The 18,460-nt window shown below is 30.5% G+C and overlaps 1 protein-coding gene across 3 annotated transcripts in view; it reads right to left on the bottom strand.

Annotated features, from left to right (window-relative positions):
• LOC107444767 (sushi, von Willebrand factor type A, EGF and pentraxin domain-containing protein 1) overlaps positions 1 to 18,460 on the bottom strand; it is a 179,539-nt gene that overhangs the window by 104,512 nt on the left and 56,567 nt on the right. For all 3 annotated transcript variants that reach the window (XM_087167214.1, XM_087167215.1, XM_087167216.1), the window contains exon 2: positions 3,732 to 3,926. In XM_087167214.1, the coding sequence (XP_087023340.1) occupies positions 3,732 to 3,926 (195 nt within the window). The remainder of the gene's footprint in view (positions 1 to 3,731; positions 3,927 to 18,460) is intronic.

The raw sequence follows: 18,460 nt of genomic DNA, 5'->3' as shown, positions 1-18,460 counted from the left end.
TAAGGTGTCCACTTACATATTCGGTTACTAATTTTTATTTGTTTAAACAAAATTACTTTGTTACAATATAATATTCTAATACCAAAAAAAGTACTTACGAAGCGTGAAATTATCTTTTGTGATGTAACTCTTTCAAACGTACATAAAAATGGTTGCCAGCAGGGGTGTACATGTAGATTTATTAAATACACCTTGTGCGCCACCTAGGAACCAAATCTAGAAACCGATACTCGAAATTTGTGCTCTGTTACAATCGCACCCTGTTACAATTTACCCCACTCTCCCCTACTTATCGAATAATAGAGGGTTTCAGTAAACGTCAAAGTAAAGTGGTAAATATCCAGAAAATTTACTGTACATGAATTTAAACTTGAATTTAGTAAAAGCATAAGAATCTTAGAGCTTTCTCTTTTAAAAGTATTTTGTGAAACTATCCTTTTTCCTTAAGTTGGATTTGTGAAGATACCGCTAAACGGTAATAAATATGCCCCATGGACATATATATATATAGATAGATATAGATATATAAAAACTGCAGCGCTTCATTACCTGCGTTAACAAAAAACTAATAATTTACTGATTCTAATAATTTTCAACCAGGTGTTAAAATATCGGCTAGTTGGGAAATTTTTAAAAAAAAAATTGAATAGCTTTTAAAATGCTTAAGTATTACCCCGTGTCAATTCTTTCAAAACTAGGTTACAGCTTTAAATAAAAGCTGGGCCTCTTCTGTCAAAAAACGCTTCAACTGTTAACTTCCTTTTTTTTAAACAAAAATAAAAGAAAAGGAGTTCGAAAAACACACTGATTAAAAATAAGATGTGGAATCTTAAAAAGAAAAAAAAAGAAGCAATAAAGTAGTTTCGGATATTTTTTTCTCGAATGAATAACAGTTTTTATTTATTTATGAAGCATTCCTTTACACGTGGATTTGAATTATAAAAAAAAGGAAGAAAATAAGCGTATGGGGGGGGGGAGAGAATGTCTCCGGATATTATGAGTGACCCGTTCTCTTTCCAACGTGGATAGCAGTTTTCGATCCCGAAATGTTATTAAATAGAGCAAATATTTGCGCAAGAAGATCTAGGAATGTCATCCCCCTTAAGTAAACATGGGATCCGAAATGGAGTGACACATCTTCCAATGAAAAGTGAGAATGGATTGATATAGCTTCCAAAAGATAAAATTCTCCTCGAATGAAAGAACTGACTGGATTCATATAATTATGTTGTTTAAGCTTTATTTTTTCCCTTTAAATGTAGTCAGGTTCACAATTTAAGAGAAATGGAAGCATTTTTTTTTTTTTTTTTTTTTTGTTTCGCTATTTTTTTCAAAACGAAATAAAATGTTATTTTAAAAACTCAATCGCAGAAAGGCTTCACTGAATAGGGGTCCATTTTTAGTGTCTATAAAATTCAACTTAAACAGCGTAAAATGTTTAGGTACCTTATGTGTGTACATTGCGTCCATTCAGCCTCATCGAACATGTTTCGAAATCTCTGACTGCTTTGATGGAGGAAGAGGGGGGATTTATTCCAGAATCGAAACCATTTTTGAGGACAACTTGATTCTGGTGTTTTGCACGCAAAAGGGTTCATGAATACTCGATATAATAAGAGTTCTCTTCAGTTAAGTCGATTAAAATCGTCTGCAACTACTTCAATGCATTCAAAAATATTCCTTTAGCACCCGACGGTCTCACGGTTGTGTTTGAAAAAGTTTTCAAAATACTTGTCTGTTCTAAATCCCAGATAAGTATGAACGGCAGTATTAAAACAATAAGTTTAGAAGGAAGTCGCACACTATTTTCTTTTATTTCTCACGTGATGGATGACGTAAAATAATGAGAATAAACCTTTTTTGTGACGAAATTGAATTGGATTTTAAAAAAAACGCTTCAGTATTCAGATAATAAAATCGTATTTAAATCAATTCAGTGAATGTCATTCTGCTCTATGTCAAAACAGAATAAAACAGTCATATTTTTCAAATCATTCATTCTTTTATTTTTGACTGTAAATTTATTGTTACTGTCTGTAGATTCACTGCGAATGTCTCCAACGGATGAGATTCTGAAATGCGTATTGAATTTTAGTCAAATGTTACTATTTTTAAACATTGTTTTCAGATCAAATTCAAGTCTTATTTGTTTTAAGCAAACTTTCTCCCTTAAAAACTGGTTTTTAAATAGGTTTGATGCGTCGACTTTCTCATAACATTTGCCCTCATATGGCTGACAAAAGCATTTTCATTCATTCCAATGTTGAGGAGAAACCCAAAATCTACTTGTCAATATTTTTTTTAAAAAATTTCTCTCGTTTTTTTTCCTCAGTTTCATGGTATGATAAAGGTGCATTTCACAAACTTTTGAGTGTTTCTGTTTCAAACCAGTAAAACTGTTTTCAAGGAAAATTTTAAATAAAATGATTTTATGAATGCACAGTAAATACAATACTATTTCAGACGTACTTCTTATCTTCTTTGTCATAGCTACAAATTCTTTTTTTTTTTTTTTTTTTGCATTTAAATACATTTTTTTTAAATTCCCTACCATGTGAAATCCATAATGTGTACTGTTTTTCGTGACAGAAATAACTTTCATTATTCACGGCGTCGTCATAGATATATCTATTGTTTGTCTACGGTAAGAACTCCCCCCACCACAAAGTCAGAGACCGTCTGTTGCTATGAAAACAAGAATAGCGCCAATCAGAGAAGGTAGCTTCTCTTCACCCTAACACAGTTGTAACCAACTTTCGGCCCGAGTAGCCTTCTTTGGGGGGCCAGCGAACTAAAATATATTAGTTGTCATTTCTTGTGGACAATTTTCGTAAAAAATCAATATGGGTTTAAAATACTTTTCTTTCGCTTAAAAAACCTAATTTCTTCGTTTCTTTGAAATTTAACATACCAACGGTTCAAAAAAAAAAATAATTTCTCAGATTTTACATCCAAGAAAATATTTATTTAAATACATAAATAATCGTGTATGTTGCTCTTTTTTATTTCGTTCTTTTGTATAAAGTGATTATAATTTAGCATGTGCGTATTAGAAATTTTCTCGAAGAAATTCTCCCATTTAATTAACTTTTTGAAACCACTCATTTTTGACGAAATTATTTACATTTGTAAGTTTTAAAACGCATAAAAGAGGGAATGAATATTATGTTTTATTTAAATTCCTTAAATTGAATATCGCATGAGCGGAAAAGAAGAACAAAAATTTATTTCAGATGCTTTTTTGTTGCTTTAATTTCTAATAAGTCGAAAAAATGTTAATTTATCGCAGAATTACATTTAAAAGAAGAAGAAAAAAAATCTTGTCACTATATGTTTCTGATTAAGAGAAGATTCAAAATGATACGTAACAAGCATTATTTGTAATGCTTGTTATTTCACTTTTTAATATTGAAAAAAAACATTGATAAAAATCTGGCGGTGATATTTAATGTTCCTTCAAACATAAAAGAGTGCTAAATTAAATTTTGATAAAGTTGTGGCTCGCCATTTGACTGGTGTTTTTAATTGCGGCCCCCGGCCACATGTAAGTTGGAAACCCCTGCTCTTACACAATAGACAGGAGAACGTTTCTCTAGCGGTCATGAGCGAAAACTAGTTCTTAACAGTGTTATACCTCGTTAACATAGTCACGGGTCCAAACGAATAGCTGGGGGAGTTCTTACCTTAGACAAACATCGTGATTAGAAGAGGTGTAAGCGATTAAATGTTACCTGGTCGTATGCATGACCATCCACAGAGACCGTCGCACAAGCATCGCTTTCTCGTACTTATGCAGTCAGCATCCGATGCACACTTCCTCAGACACTGGCGCCCTCTAGCAGCAGCTTCCTCTCTGTTCCTCAGACAACCTTCGGGATCTACCACAGGCACTAAAGGGTCGATTTCGTAATCTAGAACAGAGGGTTCTACACATCAATGTAGTGACAGTTCATCGCATGCAATAAAAGGAACATAAAATAAAATATTAAAAAATAAAATAAAGAAATTTTAAAATTTTGTTTTTAGATAAATAAGAAAACATTATTTTAAATATTTTCAAAAAATAGCTTAATTTTAATAATTTTTCATCTTACCTTGTCATAAATCTTTATTATTTTCCATATTTTTTTTCAATATTTTTGATTTTTTTAATAGTTTTTTATACTTGCAGCTTATGGGTCGTTAATAAAACTTATTCATTTTCTCCGTTTTTCTCTCTTTTCTCATATATATATATATATATATATATATATATATATATATATATATATATATATATATATATATATATATATATATATATATATATATATATATATATATATATATATATATATATATATATAAAAATTAAGCATGAATGAATCAGTAGTGAGGAACATTAAAAGATTCTGCACTCGTGCACGAAACTCTCAGTAAAATACCGACACAAATAATGAAGCTAAAACAATTCTAATGTTTTTTTCTTATTATTTGTTGCCCATCTCGTGGGCTTTACGTCATTAGATGAAGCAAAAGCACGTCGTATTTAGCAGTTCATCCCATCAAAATACAGATCAATTGTATTCAGTATCATATGGCAAGATACTGTTCCTCGAAGCAATGGTATTTTTAAATATTACCAACAATTGTAGTACACAACGGAGTACCAGCTCAGGCGCTGTCCACGTTGTCTGTGAAAACTAGATGGCATTCTTACAATGGTCATGATTGGTATGAGTTTTCTTATAAAGTGTTGTTCTGCTCATCCATAGTGAAATGGTCCCTCCAATCAATGTTCTTTCAGGATCGATTCCAGAGATTTTTTGGAAGGAATCTCAAGAATCAATGTAACAGAATTTTTATCAAAATAAATATGCATCGTAGGAATATCGAACTTCCCTTTAGAAGGAAGAAATCTCAACCTCCCCTCCCCGACTTTTTTTTTCTTCTTTCTTTTACAAAATATTGAAGACTGATATAGACATTTTTATAACATCCCTTACATTGGATTCTGAAGTTTGTTTGTTTTTTCTTTCTATTACAGAAAAAGGATAGAGGAGGGGGGGGGGAAGAAATATTGAAATGAATGGATTGAAGAAGAAAAAAAATGCTATATTGGGGTTCTTTAGTAGAGTGTTTCTCAGATGGTGTTGCGAAACTTTTTGCTCACCTCACAGTCATTATTTTTGAAATCTGTGTTTATATTTAGATCGAATTATTCATTTATTTAGTATTTCGATTGTCTTAATAAATTTATTTAACCGCTTTCCGTGATTATACGGACTTAACAACGGGTATGTACATGATGTTGCAAATATTTGTCATCCCGAGTAACAAAATGTGTCAGTATGCTTCGTTTTATCGTGTTTTTACTCAGCAGGAAACAAACAAAAAAACGAGTTTTGTGTGATTGTATATACAACAACGGTTGCTGAATTTACGGAAAAAAATGGAGTATTCCTTCACTGGCGTTAGGAAAGTATCACTTTGTGTTATCCCTTGTTTCAGAAACTATCAAATTAATAATTGATTTTTTTTCATTAATTCGAGATCATTTGGAATAGTAAACTGATGATAAATTTAATGTTTTTTACGCATGAAAAAAAAATTACAATTTTTCAACTTAGAACTTGTGCATTTAGTTTCTTGCACTTATGAATGAAAAGAAATATGTTGATTCTTTGCTCTCTTTTTTTTCCAAAGAAATTGGTAAGGGTTAAAGTAATTAAAAGTACCATTTTTCTAATAACATTTTCTCGAATAAATTATGAAAAGGATGAATGAAAAAATCCTTTAGTATATCTCATCTCAGATGAGTGAAATTGATAGAAGCGGACGTTCAAAAAAACGGAAGAAGGAAATGGATTGAATTTTTGACGAAAAAAGTAAGAGACTCAAACAATGTGTTAAAATGTAACTAAAAATTATTTAAAATCAGAACAGTAATAATAAAAGTATTAAATAAATAATCCTAATAAACTGAAGCAGTAAGATATGACTCGATTAAAAAACTTCTTCAAAAATATACACATTGGAAAAACAGTCAACATTATTTCAAGTGCTCAAAAACAGGCCCCCATTTTCAAGACTTGCCAGATTTGAGTGATGAGAAAGGAAAGTGATTTGAAATATAAAATGTACAGTTGTCAAGGAAGCAACTTTACGTTTTACTTAAATTACATTCAATTTTCGTAGTTAATATTATGTTTTACTTTTCAAATCACCTTTGTTCCTTCTCATCCACATCTAGCAAGTCTTGAAAATGGGCGCCCATTTTTGAGTGCTTGAAACTTGTTGGTTGTTATTTTTATCACTATATTTTAAGCCTAGGAAGTTTTTTAATCAAGTAATAATAAAAGCAATTATTGTAATATGCAATTTATGTCATATTGTATTATGTATATTTAGCAATTATTGTAATATGCAATTATTGTAAAAGCAATTATTAATGTAACTGTGAATTAAATGATTTTTGAATCGCCATTTGTTATATTTAATTGACCAGTGACCGGTGGTCATTTTGCTCTATAGTCCTTCTTTTTCCGACACAGAATGAAATGCAGTATTGCCATTATAAGAATTACCTATTTTCAAAAACTGCAGACAGAATAGGAAGAAGAACTAATCATTGATTGAAAAAGAAAATACATTTCCTTCCCCACTCATTATTCTAAATTCAGTTGATTTTTTTATTTTATTTTATAGCCGGTGTTGAACAACTGAGAGAATTTACGAACTGATTTTGTACCCAATGCAGAAGGATCACACTTGTATTTAAAGAGGACTGTGTTGTTTCCTGTATTTCCGTTAAGCGGAGAAGAAAGCTACGAAAACTTCCCGCAATTCAACGAAAGAAGAAAAAAACCTCACAAGGGGATTCCGGTAATTGTTTTCGTTTTTTAAGTTTATATGTCTAATTCATTTAGTATTACCAATTATTTTTATGAAATTACAGTCGAACTCGTTTATAACGAGCTCGGATTTAACGAGAACTCGGATTTACCGAGGGAAACGAGAATATTTGGTTAGATCAATGTTAAGTCTATGGAACAGAAGTCGCTTTTAACGAGCAAGACTCGGTTTTAGCGAGCAATATTTTTCTGTCTTGCAATCTTTTTTTTCAAAATGATAAGAAATGCGCGAAATCAAAAAAAAAAAAAAACGCAAACTGAAACTTCAAAGTAAGCTAACAAACTACTATTTTAAATATGCAGATTAATGAAAAAAATGAACGTTTTGGTAAGAATCTTTTCCTTTATTTTTTTTTCCCGTTTATTGCTTCTTTCCTTTAAGACTGTAGCGCAACTAGAAATTTTTTGCTGGTTGGGGGGGGGATAGTTGTCATTAAATTAAGAAAAGTATTTAATTAAAATAATTAAAGTAAGTATTAATTAAATTTTATGTAAACTCAATAATTTGACCTCCCAACCCAACCCCCCTCTTCTGGTTGCACGCCTGCGTTAATGACCCGTTTATTACGAGCACTCGGATTTAACGAGTACATGTTACGGTCCCTTTGTGCTCGTTATAAACGAGTTCGACTGTATTTATTAAATGCTTGTGAAAAAAAGAAGGCAAAATTTAAAAAAAAAAACTAAATGAATAATGAAAGAGCATTTATGAAAAATTGCATCAGTATTTGACACCGAAATAAGGTAACCAAATCCAACAATGGAGAAGTATTTTAGTTTTTAACAACCATTTCCGGTGTTTATTTCCTTCTTCTTTCGTTTTATTTCAACAAAAACCACAATTTAACTCATTTATTTTCAATTTATAAATACAATAAAATCAAATTAAGAACTAAAGATGCTACGCGGACCGATCCATTCAACTGTCTGGCATAAACCCAATTTTAGACGCTGATGAAATGATACGATAAAGAAATGTGATACGACGAAAATTAAATAAAATTTTAAATATTTTTAAAAGGATAGATATGATCACATTTGGAAATGAAATTCTCACCGAGGTTCCAGTGAAGAAAAAAAAGATAGAATCTTTAAGGTTCCACAGACGGCCACTGCAAATGGAATTTTCATATAGAAGAACGTCTGTTTTAATAATCAAAATTAATTGAAAAATTATGTTTCTCTGCTTTGAATAAGGTTTCTGAATAAAAATGTAAAATTAATTAGGAACGTAAAGTCCCTGACCAAATTATCAAAAGCACTCTAAGATTCTACGGAAAATCTTAATTATACGGGTGACACACTCTGTACAACTGCATTGTTTTGATGTGACTGTTTTACACTTGCTTATGTTCCTGTATCTGTGAGTTACTCTCGTGTATATGTTACGGGCAAAGTATGAAATGCCGGCATTATATATAATGCCTGACGTTTTTAGGCAAAGTATGAGAAGAATTACATACTTTGCCCAGGCATTCTATATAATGCCGGATGCTATTTAGGCGAAGTATGAAATAAACGTCCTGATGTGGTTATTATGTAAATGATGTGCATGTTACTGTGAATGACCGAAATCTGTGGTTGTTGACTTTCACCGGTGAATGTAGACAATCACATAGTCGCTTTGGTGAATGTCAGAAATATTTATTACATCCGATTTGATATTAATTTATTCGTGGATATAATTACATTTATTCGATATTTTAATACTTACTGACGACAGATTAGAAGAAACATCAGTGTTTAGAGTATCGGGCAAATGTACACCGAGCAGTGGCCCTTGACCTTGAAAAAAAAAACAACAACAGTGTAGGGTATACCGGGCAAATGTATACCAAGCAATGGTTTTTTAAGGAATATCCTACGCTGATGTTTTTTTAAGGTCAAGGGCCACTGCCTGGTGTACATTTGTCCGCTATACCCTACTCTGAAGTTTCTTCTAATCTATCGTCAGTAAGTATTAAAATATCGAATAAATGTAACTATATCCACGAATAAATTAATATGAAATCGGATGTAATAAATATTTCGGACATTCACCAAAGCGACTATGTGATTGTCTACATTCACCGGTGAAAATGAACAACAACCGATTTCGGTCATTCACAGTAACATGCACATCATTTACATAATAACCACATCAGGACGTTTATTTCATACTTCGCCTAAATAGCATCCGGCATTATATATAATGCCTAGGCAATGTGTGAAATATAAATAATTTCATACTTTACCCGGCTTGTTTTTAGGCATTATATAAAATGCCGGATTTCATACTTTGCGGGTAACATATACTTGATATAATAAATATAGAATATTTATTATATCAGGTATTATATTAGTCTATTATAATAATGAGATCCAATTATGAGAAGTGTTTTTAATAATGACATGTTTTGCACGAGTGTATAGGCAATACTTTTATATTTAAACACACATGTAATGTTGTTATTATTCGGGAAATTTTTTCATATACCGTAAACCGGGGCGAGTCTACCCATTTTTTCAGTTTTCAAGTGGTCAAACTTTTGTAAATATTAAAGAAAAAAGGCTTTTAATAGGTGTTTCGGAATCGCTATTAATCCCTCTTTAAAGCTGTGAAATCGATTTTTAGAAAATATTAACAGTTACGCTGTTACTGTATATTTTTATAGAACTGCTGACAAATCTCTCGTAATGGGGCGAGTCTAACTACTAAAACGAATGTTAACATTGTAAATAATCAAATTTTGCTATTAAATTGTTATTTTAGTTACTATATAGGATATATATGAAGTAAAATTCATAACTTTATTATATATTCCATTTTTTTATTCATAAAATAACACAAATTGAGTATTTGATCGATTATCATATTTTGATCACAGTTTTGTTTTTATAATCATTAACATTATAAAATAGCATTTTTTCTGATAATTGTTGATAAAAATAAATTAAAATTAATATAAATTTACAATTAAATAATTAATAAATAATAATAATTAAAGATTATTAACAAAATCGAAATTCAAACATTGGGAATCATGAAAAATCCTTTCCCCATTCTTTTGGGAGGTGTGATTTTTCTTACAATGTTTTCTCGTTCAAATATAATATTAAATAAAAAAAAGTTAATTTTGTAATATAAAAATTGAAACAATAGGTAAAATAAACATATTTTATATTTACATTTATATTTAACCTATAAATTTTCTTATTAATGATAAATTTATCAATGCAGAATTAAAATAATATACTCAAATTCACTTAAAATGACTTAATTTTAATATAAACAAAGTTCTAAATTATATTATTATGCTTTATTAAAACTAAATACGACTTGTCCCACGAATTCTGGCTTTTTGTTCACAACAGCAAAACTTACATTCTTTTTGGTTTTTTTCATGTAAAATTAATGTAATCTTAGTCTTAGATAAGTTTATCACTTAACCAAAGTGAAAATAGTAATAATAATAATATACTTACGGAGCACCAACTAAAAGTTTGCTGATTTTCAATACAAATCTCTCAAAAGACGTTTGAACAGATCGGTTAAAAAGACGCCAAATAAATAAAAACGGATCAAACTACTACAGCGCCATCTTCCTTAGAGTCTGAACTAAGTCCTCCGTCGGTAAAAAAAATTTTATTTGCAATTTAAAATAGTGAAAATTAAATAAAACTAAAATGGGTAGACTCGCCCCTGGATGGGTAGACTCGCCCCGGTTTACGGTACTTCCCTATTTGTATTTATTTTGAACGTATTGCGCTACAATGTAACCCGTAGATACACGAACATAAACAAGTGAAACAGGCTTCAGTAGCATAAAAACACTAAAGCTGTATAATTATAATTTTATATAGAATCTTATAGTATGGACTGTATTTAATGAAATGTTTCTGAGCTCACTTACAATAAGGACTCAATGTTTTAAATAATCTCCGTTGAAAATACGTCTCTCAAAATCTTCATTAAAGAAATATAATTAATGACACGTTTAGAGGTGTTGGAAGCATTTAATTAAAAAAAAAATGTAATGATGCATTTCTCTTAACATATATTTGAATTGTATGAGACATGTATTATTATTTTTTACTAAATGCGTTTGATTTTCAGGAATGAGATTCGTTATAGAAAATTATTTTCGACGAAACCATTCCAATTCCTTTCTTCAATTTTTCTCATTTTAAATTGCTTTCCATTTTACCTTTTATAATAAATTGTATCCCTACAAAAAGTGATGACGTTTCAACCAGAGAAAAGGGAAGTTTTAGGAAAAATGTTATTCTCACTAATACTCGAGAATTGAAATCCGCCCCCCCCCCCTCTTGCTGCATTCGAAAAGGCTGTTTGAAAAAGCATGAATATGAACTAGCTTCAAGAGGAGTAGATTTTTCTGTTTTGCTTATAAATGTTGACATCTGAGAACCGTAGTCGTTCATTTTCGGCCATTTTGGACTCCCTTCCCCCTCCCCCCTTCGTCAGGAAAAATAAGCAAATCCCACCGACTCCTTTTATATTTTGTTTAGACTTTTGCATGTAGTCATTTAATTTTAGGACTGAATTCAAACAGACGATATCACTTTGTATGTAACAAAATGTTTTTTTTATTTTTTATTTCTATCTGCAGCACGTGACACGCATCATGCTGTAGTGTGAAAACACTCCGCACAGACAGGAGTCAAGTGACAATTCAACCGACGACATTATTCTAGATTTAATAATAATAATTCTTCAATCAGTATATTAAACAATTCCATCGCAAAATCTAATCTCAGCCATAAAAGAAAAAATCTTGAAAAGAATCTGAATGTTAGAGTTAGGATCTGGTTTGATCACGCAGCTTCAAATGCACACCGAAAGCAAATGCATATTCCCCGATGAAATTTTATGTCGATTCAAAAAGAGACACTAAAAAAATACTGTCTGTACAGCGTCGCAAAATATTTTGGATTAAAAGGAAAAAATGTGTTCTCAAGACATCTCATTCAACACAGAATTGTTTTTTTACTACAGTCAAACCCCACTATAGTGAACGTTCAAGGGACCGACATTTCGCTCCACTATAACCGAGAGTTCACTCTATGCAAACAATTTTAACTCATTTTTCCGAGCTTCTCCCTTTTATGACACATTATTTAAATAAATGAACAATAAAAAGAAATACAAAAATGATTAAAAAAAACAATAGCAATAAAAAATGTTTTTACTTTTATTTTTTATGACTCTTCGTCTTGTGAGCAAAAAATGGAGGGATGTTAAACTAAGATAAAAGAAGTAAACAAGAAAAATTGCCACTCAATAGAGGGTCTTAAAAATCGGTTTTAGGTAGAATTTTTTAAATGACCAAAAAATGAAGAAAAAAATGAGTGGAAGTCAGAAAAAAGTTCATTCTATCCAATTTCCTTTATTCTTTTGGTTCACTATATCCGCAAAAAATAATAATATATGTTTATAGCAAGGCACGGTAGCGAATATTTCGTTCACTCTATTCGGGAGTTCATTATAAAACCATGTTCACTATAGCGGGGTTTGACTGTATAACAAAAAGAGAAAGATCTCCACTTTTCTCTTAAGATTAAAAATCAATTAATTGTTTTTATTTTAATTTTATTTGTTCTAGAACATTTTAAAGCGACATCCAAAAAACTCTTAGTCAGGGGAAATGGTCATCGTAATAAACACCTTTAAGAGAAACGGTTCCCATTTTTTTTTCCGACTAATGAAAAAAATTGGGTATTTCTCTTTGGCGGATTGAATAAATCAGGTTTATTAAAAGCATTTGCTGAAAAATATGCACCCAAAGATGAGACCTTTTTTGAAAATATTGATTGGGAAGCATTATTTTCCGTCTTTTTATCAATGAGAGTCAGAAAGTCACGCCTCTCATCCAGATGTGAATTTGTTTTCATTGTATAAACAGGGTGTCTGCTACATTTTTTTTAGATTTTCAAATTCATGACTTTCCATGTCTTATTACAAGAACTTTTCATGACTTCACAAAGTGACTATTTCCTCGCGACAGAAACACAACAATGCATTTAAAAAATCATTATAATAACGTTCATTGAAATGATAGGTATATCCAAAACTGTTATACATCTTCATATTTATAGATTTTTAATTTAAAAAACAGAGTAAAGAAAGAGATGAAACAATAAAATAAGTTTAAAAAAAAATAGAAAAGAAGATAATTTTTTCTTCTTTTTTTTCTACAGAATTATAATCTAAAGATACTTATACAGTCAAACCCCGCTATAGTGAACACGGTTTATAGTGAACTCTCGGATATAGTGAAAGAAATGCTCGATCCCGTGCCTTGCTATACTCGTATAATGTTATTTTTAGTGGATATAGTGAACCAAAAAAGTGAGAAAGTTGGATATAATGAACTTTTTTCTGTCTTCAAATGATTTCCCCCTCCCCATTTTCTTCGCAATAATTTTGAAATTTCTACTTTAAAATAAATACATATACCGATTTTCAAAACCATCTATAGAAACTACTTTTATGTGCTCGAATAGCAGGTTAGACAGGTTTAAAATGCGGAATAATAGAAATTCAGGAAAAATTATCTGAGAGTCGGGAAGTGTTTCCACATCTGATGTTGAGGATTGCTCATCAGCTAAAGATTACAAATTTTTATTTGTACGCAAGACGAAGAGTGATGAAAAATAACACAATTTTTTTGCTACTGCATAATATTTTTCAGTCATTTATTTGAATATAATGTAATAAAAAGGGAGGAGTTTGGGAACCATTAGTGAAATTGCCTGCGTAACAGATATAGTGAACTCCCGGTTATAGTGAACCGAAATTTCGGTCCTTTGAAGGTTCACTATAGCGGGGTTTGACTGTATATATATATATATATATATATATATATATATATATATATATATATATATATATATATATATATATATATATAAGGACATATAAAGAAATACTCCTAATTTTTCTGTTCTCATTTCGGAATATAAAAAAATTCGCCAATGACTGGGTTGCTTCCGTTAGAATTTTAAATTGATAAAATAAAATAAAAAAATAATAATAACAAAAACTCTGAAATCACAGAAGTTTAAAAGATACTTTGCTCTAAAAAATGATGCTTTTTCTTTCATTGTTTTGAAGGAACACCATCATTTTTAAATGAACGTGATGAAAACATTTTATATTTTAATAAAATTTGACTCTGAGTGGGGATTTCGTTAAAAAAAATTCAGATATTCGGAACACCAGGAAATTGGGGGGAGGGGGGTATTTTCCTTTTTAAAATTAGATTTTTCGGCGACGTAAATTCATGACTTTCCATGACTTTTTGAAAAAAATAGTTATAACCATGACCTTTCATGACATATTTTTGTTCAGTACCGATATTCATGACTTTCCATGATTTCTCATGACTTTCTAGGTGGGCAGATACCCCGTGTTCAATAAATCGATTGAAACGACTGAATCGATTGAAATGAATGAATTTTCGTATAAATGAAAGGAACTTTTAAAAACACCATCGTCAGAGAAGCACATTTCTTTGCTGTTGAATCAGGTAATTTTCTTTGAACTTGAATGCGAAATACTCACAGTGTGCTCCCTGTAATTTTGTTTTTAATTCTTTTCCATTGACATCTTGCTTGACTAATTTCATAAAAATACCCAGAACTATTCATTAAATATGGGTCGGATATAAATCAAAAACCGTTTCTGGTTTTTAAAAAAAGTGTGACCGTTCCACAGAAAGCTAAGGGTTCCACGGAACTCTTATTGGGAACAGTGAATAGAAGGGAGGGAAGGGGATGTTTCTCTGAAAGAAAATCAATAATGTCGCAAATTGAGTTTAATTTGCCTCGGCAGTGAAAGAGTGCGTGATATTTCTTCTAGTCAAATTCTGTCCGATTCACAAAATGTTGTTTTGTGAAAGAAAACATCCCTTCCCCCCCCCCCGGATAAATTGCCTCGTGCACATTTTTATGAATGACATTACTTCCCATTCACGCTTTCAGGTACGCACATTCATCGGCATCATTTTAGAAGCAAATTCCAATTCTTTCTTTCGATTATGGACTAACTCCGGCATGATGAAAAAAAAAGAAGTTCATTAGCAGCTATGAATATACTGACTAGGACTGGGCTATAAATCGATATATCGCGACATATCGATTTAACGCCTATATCGGCAAACCGATACAGCAACTTTCATTCCAAGCGATGCATCAGAAATCTGATTTAAGCCGTCGGGTGAAGAAGACGATATAACGATATAGCGATACACGCAAGGACTTTCTCTTACGTTCCGATGCCAACTCGCGCTGTGGAAGACGATATTGTTTCGTTTTGTTGAGACGGCCTTGACTGATGAGCGGTAGAATCAGAATCACTTTTGAGACCTTATATCGTTATATCACATGTTCGTTTTCGCACCTTCGCGATTTGAAATCGTTTCTTGTAGATTATTTTCAATGGGATTAACTTCGTGATCGCCGTCGTAACCTTGTTCTGAACGCAATCTATTATTGAAAAGAATTTTTAAAGAAAAGTTTCTTCATTAATTAGGTAAGTTTCTTATTTATTTTCTGACAAAACTTTTTTTATATTTTTAAATGTGAAAATTATCGGAAATCTAATTTAAGGCACCCATAAGGAATTAAATTACAAAGTAAATAAATTTGTTAGGTTATTTTTTTACTTTCTTTTAATTTATTAAAAACCTTTCGGATAAAACTTCTAATAATTTAATGGGCTTCTATTACTGATTTTAAATTTATAAATCTTGAGTTGTTTTTATTTTTAGAAATAAAGTTAAAACAAAACTTATTTTTTGGACATAAGTCAATAAACTTTATTTGTTCAAATTAATTTGAAAAGCTTGCGAATTTTATTAATTTCTTTTTTTTTTTTTTTTTTTTTTTTATCAATTACTACTTCGTTTTATTAGAGAGTAAAATCATTATTTTTTTTTAATTTTCGTTTTATATTATTAGTTAATTAGCTAAATATATTACCGAATATCACAATTCTTTTGTTTTTATTTTTAAGAATTTAATTAAGAAACTTTGCCTTACTTTGTTTTTCGTTTATAATTCGGTCATTATTTAATTTAATTTAATTATTTATATGAAATAATAATAAAAATAGTGTTTAAGAAGCATTTTTTTCTAAAATTTATTTAGCTCTTTATTTTAAGCATACAAATAATTTTTTAATGAACTTATTTTTTAAATTTTGTTCCTATGCTGTTAGGTAAATATATTGATAAATTTCACTTTTATTTATTTTTTTATTTTTAAACTAAGAAATCTTTTGTTATTTGCGTGATCATTTTTAGAAAATATAACAAAACTTGTGTTTACTTCTTCATTAAGAATTTGAACATTACGATCGAACTTAATAATTCTGTAATTATTTACGCATAATAGTACAAGCAAATATTGATTTGTTAAAAAAAGTTTCTTTTTTTAAAAAAAAAAATATTTTTAACACTTTGTTTTAAGTGTATAATGAATTTCTTAACAAACTTTTTTTCTAATTTTTTAAATTTTCTTTCAATAATTTCAGCTAGATATCTTTATAAAATTCCCTTTTTATTTTTAAACTGAGAAATCTTTCAGAGAACGAAAATTTTAAGAAATTATTACAATTCTTATGTTTACTTTTTAGTTTTAAATTCGAACATTTTTAATTTTAAACTTCAGCTTTTAGTCAATCTAACTTTTATTTTAATTAAAATATATCTTGAAATTTTAAAATCAGCTTTTGTTTAATAACAATATTTTTTTTCATTAAGGCTGTTTTAGGGGTTAACTTAAATTAAGACTACTTATACCTTATAAACGATAAAGAAGTACAAATATTTCATTCTGTATCTACACACATTTTTTCAATAAATATTTTAAGTAAGATTTGTACATCTTAGTCAATTTATTTAATATCTTTCTTTAGCAAAACATATATATTTTCAAATTTATAAATTGATTTAAATCAATATGCGTATGAAGTCTTGATAGAAATCTGACTTTCTGTGCCTTAAAGTAAATGAAATTCAAAAATACTATATCGCGATACATCGCTATATCGCGATGCAAAACTGACGATATATCACGATATATAATTTCTAATATCGCCCAGTCCTAATACTGACCCAAAAAATAAAATAAAAAACTACTAAATATCTTGAAAATATTTAATGTGACAAATGGGAGTCGTGTTGGCTCAGGGGATAGAGCATTCTCCTCACCCTAAGGTGCCCAGGTTCGAATCCCAGCGATAGCGGGTCGATACGATTTCTTCTCACGACTTACACAGACTTCAGTGTTAGTGTAAAAATCTTTCAGTAGTAGAGGGTGCATGGGTTAGAATCCCCCCTTCCCATCCATCAGAGGTTTTCCCCTCCGCGTAACGCAAAGGCGGGTTAGTCCCACCAGAAAGTATTCCACTAGTTTATCCCATTGCTTGATCCAGTCCACTCTGTCGAATCCTTAACACTTATCCATATTTACACAAAATTTCAGCTTAAAACAAAAATATCTCACTGATGGCTTTTTATTACGATGAGGCGGTGCGTTTACCTCATTTGATTACCACCTCCCCTAAGAAAACTTAACGATTCATCGGATATATAAAGGGTGTCTCAGCTAAACGTTTCAGAACTCCTAAGAGGGGTAGGGTGCATCCTGACGACTCGAAATCATATAGCAATGCGGGGTCGGAAATGCTTTCCAGACGCGGCAGATGGCGTTGTACGACAGTTCCGAGCTTTCCAGTGCGTCGGCCTCCTCGGTCACCCGACCTATCATGTCTTGATTTTTATTTCTGGTGTCATATGAAAACACTGATTTATGACACCCCTGTTGACAATGCTGAGGAGCTGGCTGCAAGAGTCGCAGTAGCTGCCGGAGAAATTCGAGATATGCCTGGAGTATTGCAAAATGTTCGGATGTCCATGCGCCGGAGATGTGAGGTGTGCATTATAGCCGGTGGCAGAAACTTCGAACACTTACTTTGACCCATGTACCTTATGCTTTTTTCAATGTATTATTAAAACGATTTTTCACTTACGGTCTCTTTTCTTTATGGTGCTTCTGTGTACATCACCGCTTCAGGAAAGCATTTCCGACCCCGCATTGCTATATGATTTCGAGTCGTCAGGATGCACTCTATCCCTCTTAGGAGTTCTGAAACGTTCAACTGAGACACCCTTTATATATATATATATATATATATATATATATATATATATATATATATATATATATATATATATATATATATATATATATATATATATATATATATATATATATATATATATGTAATATATATATGTAATATATATATATATATGTTATATATATATATATATATATATATATATATATATATATATATATATATATATATATATATATATGTAACATAAAAAGCTTCTATTAATCTTTTTATATTAGTTTCTTTGCTATAAAACAACTATTTTATTACTAATTAATTATTCAAATCGAAATACTTTCTCACACTTTTAAAAGCTACATCCTGTTTCTAAATCTATTTTTGGCCCAACTATGCATAAATTTAAATAAAGATCTTTTTTCCC

Source organism: Parasteatoda tepidariorum, chromosome 7 (assembly GCF_982258835.1).
Source record: "Parasteatoda tepidariorum strain Cologne lab strain chromosome 7, Ptep-v5.0, whole genome shotgun sequence".
Classification (NCBI taxonomy): Eukaryota; Metazoa; Arthropoda; class Arachnida; order Araneae; family Theridiidae; genus Parasteatoda; species Parasteatoda tepidariorum.
The sequence above is the reverse complement of the archived record's forward strand: the minus strand, read 5'-3'. Positions and strand labels throughout refer to the sequence as shown.